Source organism: Populus euphratica, unplaced genomic scaffold (assembly GCF_000495115.2).
Source record: "Populus euphratica unplaced genomic scaffold, PopEup_1.0 scaffold111.1, whole genome shotgun sequence".
Lineage (NCBI taxonomy): Eukaryota > Viridiplantae > Streptophyta > Magnoliopsida > Malpighiales > Salicaceae > Populus > Populus euphratica.
The window spans coordinates 768,636-775,402 of record NW_011499877.1 but is presented as its reverse complement, the minus strand read 5'-3'; the positions used below and the strand labels follow the sequence as shown (position 1 = coordinate 775,402).

At 33.4% G+C, this 6,767-nt stretch overlaps 1 protein-coding gene across 1 annotated transcript; it reads left to right on the top strand.

Moving 5' to 3' along the window:
* The first annotated feature begins 3,715 nt into the window (after positions 1-3,715).
* Positions 3,716-6,249, top strand: LOC105128570 (probable inactive receptor kinase At2g26730). The gene is made up of 2 exons (XM_011030295.1): positions 3,716-5,018; positions 5,488-6,249. Exons 1-2 carry the CDS (start codon positions 3,716-3,718, stop codon positions 6,066-6,068), a joined length of 1,884 nt encoding a protein of 627 aa, XP_011028597.1. The 3' UTR covers positions 6,069-6,249.
* The last annotated feature ends 518 nt before the right edge of the window (positions 6,250-6,767 follow it).

The window sequence follows — 6,767 nt, the reverse complement described above, 5'->3', positions numbered from 1 at the left end:
TTAATTGAATAACATTTTATAATACTCTGCCACCATATTCCTCAAACTATCTTTTTTCCACACCTACATATTATTCTTATATTTTAGTGATTTAATTCTGTTTGTATGTCTCTTAATCATTGTCATCATATGAAAATATCTAGTATTGTGATCTCTATAGGATATCTATTGAAAACTAGATTTTTTATACCAATAAATCTTCTTTTAACTAAACATACTATTATACTCCCTTACCATTTCATTCTCCAACTTCTGAAAAAATCTGTTATTTCTCCCTACTATAGATAACTATTTGAATCCCATCAAACATGTTCAACACCTTTATATTATGTTTAAATATGTTGCCAAATATCATATCATTCCAATCCTTTAGTTGCTTAGTCATTTAATCCAAGGCTAGAACAAATCCCACATCAATCTGCCATTTACTTTAAATAAAATCCCTAAACTCCTTATGTTGCTCCTATGCAGCTTCAAACCTAAAAGGTTAACTCTATCTTTAAACATTCTAACCATCACCATCCAACACTACCAATACTAGATGATGATCCCATTTAGCTCTAGGCATTACCTTAATAAAAATATTTTCAAACTTTAGACACCACTATATATTCCCAAACCCCTTATCCAATCTCTCAAATACCCTACCAAAATCACTCAATTCTTAACCTTTCTAAGTAAATTTCAACCTATAAAAATCCAAATCATTCAAATCACACTTCCACACCCCTATTTCTCAAACCTAAAATAATGCTTGGAGGTTTAGAATGACATATAAGATCCAATGAAATTTTAGTTTAGTTAATTTGAAAAACAAATTTTTTCTGGAAAAATTATCATAGTCTCAAGATAGGAAATATATGCTTTTTAAAGGACCTTAGATAGTCGCTGATCATTATTTGACAGTTCAAACATGACATCAAAACTTTAATCCATATAAGGCGACTATCGAAAAGGTTATAGCATGAGTCAGATTGCCAAATTTAACCATGAAATACTATGATAATTCTATACTATAAAGAATTAACGATCACATAGGAAAGACGTTAAAAGTGGATTATACCATATCTTTGGGCATGAGGGATAACTATATTAGAATTTGTGTGGAGGTAGATCTGATGAGGTCATTATTAGCTAAATTCAAATTACATGAAAGAATTAAACATATTATGTATGAAGGGTTTCACTTAAATTACATAGTCATAAAAAATAAACATGCCCCCATGCACATCAAAATCATGAGGAGAGCATAAAGGTGACAATCATTGAGAATGGAAGCAACGATGATGGTGATTTGACATAAGGTATGGAGCAAGAAGATGGCAAAGTTACTTGACCAGAAATGGAAGAACAATTTGGGTAATAGATGGTGGCTACATAAAGATGACGAAGCAATGTTAGAAAAAGACTAGTCATAAGTAATAATAGAACTAATAAAAATACCATAAGTAATAGGATTGTTTTCGAAACGAGTTTAATGAGTAAGAAATAGAAATGGGCTAAAAGTAAAGAAATTGCTAGAAGTATTGGATTTAAAGGAGATGGATGTGGGGAATAATGAATAAGATATATTGATTAATGATAATAATAACAAAATATTCAGATAAAATGATTATAAGTAAAGATACAAATGAGGTGGACTTCTGGAATATAAATAGGCTTAAAAAAGACCCAAGTAGTAAATTAGATAAAAAAAAAAGGTTGTGTTACATGGACCACGTGAGCTTATTAAAAAGAAAGAGGCTAGCCTAAAGATTAATAAGGTGGGTCTGGGTGGTGATATTCTCTTCTTAGTAAATAATACTAGGGATAGCAAAAATAATGTGAAATGTCATCAACAACACAAAAATAAACAGGTTATGGTGAATGAAAAAGATCAATTTAAAGTTATTTCGTTCTTATTAATGGTTGATGAAATGCATGTGCGGGAGAAGTATGTTCAAATCCAAATACATAAGGTGTTTTAAGAACCAAGACCTCATAAATCAAGTTATTGGGCAGAAGTGAAGGTTGCAAAAAACAATTTAATTGAAGATGATGTTGAGACAATACAAGCTGCGAGGGTAATACTAAAGGAGGATGAGTAAATAGGCACCTTTGTACCAACTCCAAAATAAATGAGTATGATGATTTTAGTAATTTTCCTACAATTTATTACTATGAATTTTCTATTTTGGAATTGTAGAGGAGCGGGAAAAGAGAGGTTTTACTCAATTGCTAAGGATTTAAGGAGAAGTTATAAGGTTGATGTAAAGACAATCATTAAATTTTGAATGAATGGGTAGCAGCTAATAAAATAATAAAGAAACTAAGATTCAATGCAAGTTTAAGAGTAGAAGTTCATGGGAGATCTGGAGGGATTTAGTTGTTATGGAATGAAAATAAAGTGAAGTTAGATACTGTGAAGTCTTCTCAACTCAAAATCTTATTCATGCTATTATGGATTGGGAAGAGGGATAGGTTGTATTTTTACAACTATTTATGTTTATATGAATGAAATTTTTAAAAAAGAACGTATAGAAGAGGCCTTTGTTGATATTAGGTTTTTACAAATTAATTAACTTTAATACAAATTAATCAAATATTTTATGAAGATCTAATGACCATAATATAGGATTAAAAATCAAATGGTCAAAAAAGAAAATAAAAAAGATGAGGTGACGTGGAAGGAGAGAAACAGGGGAAGAAAAAAAGAGGAAAGAATGAATACCAAGCACATACCATGACTTTATTTTCAACATACTCGGTATCATTAGAATTATCTTTACGATATAATTATAATTATATTTTAAAAGAACATCAAAAGAGATCATAGTTAACTTAGAATAAAATTTATAACAAATTACAACAACTATGTTTGATAATTTTTCAAGTTGTAGTTAGAATTTTCTTGTTGAGATTCTTGTAATGATATCGAGTGTGTAAAAAATAAAACTTTGTTGTGTCTTTAGTAACTTATTTTTTCTTAGCTATTGAATTTTAAATCTTATGTCTTCATATAATTTTAATTTGATTTTAGAGAGACATGGTTTTTGAAATAACCATTATTCTCAGTAAGAGCTATATTTAAACTGTATTATTTTTTTAATATTTTTGTAACACGTGTTCCTTCTTCCAAAATTTTATGAAACTATCGCTACATGGACAGTCGCATTAGGAGTAAAAAACTATTGTAATACTATAATTAATTAATAAAGCTGGTGGACATTTTCAACAGCAATGGTCCAGACCAGAAGCTGTTCAAAAAGGATCATCTACAAAGTTCGACCATATGGAGGATGGAAACATTAAAGCATCAAAGAGAGGGTTTCTAATTTCTTCTTTGTTGTTGGCCATCGACGAGAAAGTTACAGTTGTTTTGATTAGTTAATGAATTAACTGAAGCATAAAACGCTGTGAATTTTGTAGAAACCAACAGAGAAGGACACGACATTGAAAATGATGATGACTTGTTGAGTCTGCCGGCCGGCTTTGAGAGTCTTGTTTTAGGCCTTGGCATGTTTTTGTGAGACCTTATGGGCAATCAATTTTAAAACAATGCGAGCTCTCTTTGTAAATTCAGCCAATTGGCTCTCTAAACTGGTTTAAGCGACAATGGCAATTTTGTTCCTTTCTCCTTGGTTTTACTTACCTAGCCAATCAGAGGCTACCCTTCAAAAGAGAAACCACGATATAGTGCCATTTTCTCTAAACTCACTTGGTTCATCTAAGAAAAATGGATCGAATTCTTATCTGGGTGCTCCCCATTTTGATGTTTTTCCTACTTCCAAAGTCAAATTCAGAAGATAAAAATGTCATGGAGGCACTGGTGCAATTCATGGAGGAACTTTCAGCAGGAAATTCGCAAAATAATCAAAATTGGGGTTGGGACAGAAATGTAGATCCCTGCATTGGCAATGCCAATTTCAATGGCACATGGAGAGGAGTGGACTGCCTGAAATCGCAAAATGTTAAGAAGATTGTTCTTGATAAGTTCAACTTAACAGGAACATTTAACGCTTCTTTTGTATGCAAGGCGAAGTTTCTTGTTTCCTTGAGCCTGAAAGAGAACAATATTTCTGGCTTCATGCCTAAAGAGATAGGAAATTGCGGACGTCTGAGACACTTGCACGTAAGCGGGAACCGATTTGCAGGTGGTATTCCTGACACTTTTCCTCAGTTACGTAACTTGAAGAGCATCGATATATCTGACAACAACTTCTCTGGTGAGCTTCCTGCTGATATGTCCCGGATGTCAGACCTGCTAACCTTCTTTGCTGAAAACAATCAGCTCAGTGGGGAAATACCGGATTTTGATTTCTCCTATCTCAAGGATTTCAACGTAGCCAACAACAACTTTAGTGGTCCAATTCCTGATGTCAAAGGCAAGTTTGGGGCAGACAGCTTCTCAGGTAATCCTGAATTATGTGGGAAACCATTATCAAAAGCCTGCTCACCTTCAAAAAAAGGATCAAAGCATTCATCAGCTGATCGCTTCCTTATCTACTCAGGTTATATAATACTTGCCGTGGTTGTGCTGCTCTTGTTAGCTTTATATTTATTTAAGAAAAATAAGCGTAAAGAAGAAACTGCGAAGGTTGTCAAAGGGAGGGTAGCCAATGCAAGCAAGGAACATAGTAGTACTTCAAGTGAATCCAAAACTGGTGGTAATAGATCGGAATATTCAATTGCATCCGTTGAAGCTGGAATAACATCATCATCATCTCTTGTAGTTCTTCCCAGTCCTGTGGTGAATGGTTTGAAATTCGAGGACTTGCTTCAAGCTCCAGCTGAGTTGCTTGGTAGAGGAAAGCATGGAAGTTTGTATAAGGTCATGTTTGATAATGCTACGATCTTGGCAGTGAAAAGGATCAAAGACTGGGGTATTTCGGCTGCAGATTTCAAGAGGAGAATGGAGATGATATACCAAGCGAGGCATCCCAGAGTATTGCCTCCGGTAGCATTTTATTGCTCGAAGCAAGAGAAGCTCCTGGTATATGAGTATCAGCAGAATGGCAGTCTTTTCAAACTTCTCCATGGTAAGTCTATCATCTGTACTGGCATTCTAAATTGTAACATTACCTCAATTTAATGGTGGGAACTAGAAAGGAATTCTTAGGACATAAAAAGCAATGTGAAACTGAAAAGTACAATAGGATTAGGATGACAGAAATATTCACCATATTAAGTTCATGCACTTGGGGGTGTGACTATAAGTATGAAGAGGATTTGCTGAAAAACCCCATTGGATAAACATACAACTCAGAGACATGGTAAATTTCAGTCCGATTAGGGTTTGCTGGACTGCTCGATGGATTAACTCAAGCTGAAACGACACTGAAAACACCAGACCATGCCACGAATTTGAATATTCCTGGCAACTATTAATTGTTTTCTCATTTTTCTCAGGCATAAGCAATTTCATAAATATGAAGCAGTAACATAAGATACATACAAGAAAGTGACACGGTTCATGTAAAAACTTGGAATTTTTGCTGATGTTTTTAGGGTCCCAGAATGGGCAAGTATTTGACTGGGGAAGCAGGCTAAATGTCGCAGCCAGTATTGCAGGGTCCTTAGCATTCATGCATGAGCAGCTTCAAGAAGGCGGGATTGCCCACGGGAACCTGAAATCCACCAACATTTTATTCAACATGAACATGGAGCCCTGCATTAGTGAATATGGTCTAATTGTGGCTCAAGGCCACGATCAATCATTCCTTTCTCAGTCTGATAGCCTCAAAAGTAATGCTTCGGGTGGAGATGGCGCCTATAGCACCTTCAAGGTGGATGTTTATGGCTTTGGCGTGGTTCTCCTTGAGCTTTTGACAGGGAAACTAGTCGAAAACAACGGGTTTGATCTGGCAAGTTGGGTGCACTCAGTGATTAGAGAAGAATGGACAGCTGAAATTTTTGACAGGACCTTGATCTCTGAAGGTGCTAGCGAGGAGAGGATGGTGAACCTGTTGCAGGTAGCATTGAAGTGCATAAACCCGTCTCCAAGTGAAAGGCCAGCCATAAACCAAATATCTGCCATGATAAACACGATAAAAGAGGATGAAGAGAGATCCATAATTTCAGAACCATGATCATGCCCTGGAAGCCTAATTCGCATTATTTAGTTACATTTAGTTCTTTAATCCTACATCAGATCAGATCAGATGGTACGTAGAGTTGGTTTAAAACATACGTATTGGTGACAAAATTAATTATTTCTTCAAACATTTTGATTTGGATTTACTTCAATTTATCTTCATTATCTCAATTCTTATTACCATTGTAAATTATGCTCATTCTTTCCATCAACAAATTTCATCTATCTCGGTGCAGTCTACAAGAAACGCGGTCCGATCACCATTTTATAAAAAATCAATTTTATATTTTTATATCATTTTAATTTATTGATATAAAAAATAAATTTTAAACATATATATTTTTTATTTTAATATATTCTATTGATATAAAAAATAAATTAAAAACATATATATTTTTTATTTTAATATATTTTCAATTAAAAAATAATTACTGCTACAATATCAAATACTATGACAATAATCAATTTTTAGTTGATGCTAAAACTTGATGAAATATAAAGATATTTAATTTAACTTTTTAATTAAGGATCTTGGTAAAATTTATCACATAAATAAAGAATTTCAATATGTTTTCTGTATAAAATAATATAAGACATGCAATGTAAAATAAAGAGATTTTTTTTATTTTTCCTTCTATATAATATTCTATTTGTTTTTTTTTTGTAATTTAAATCTCATGTCTGATTGACTCTC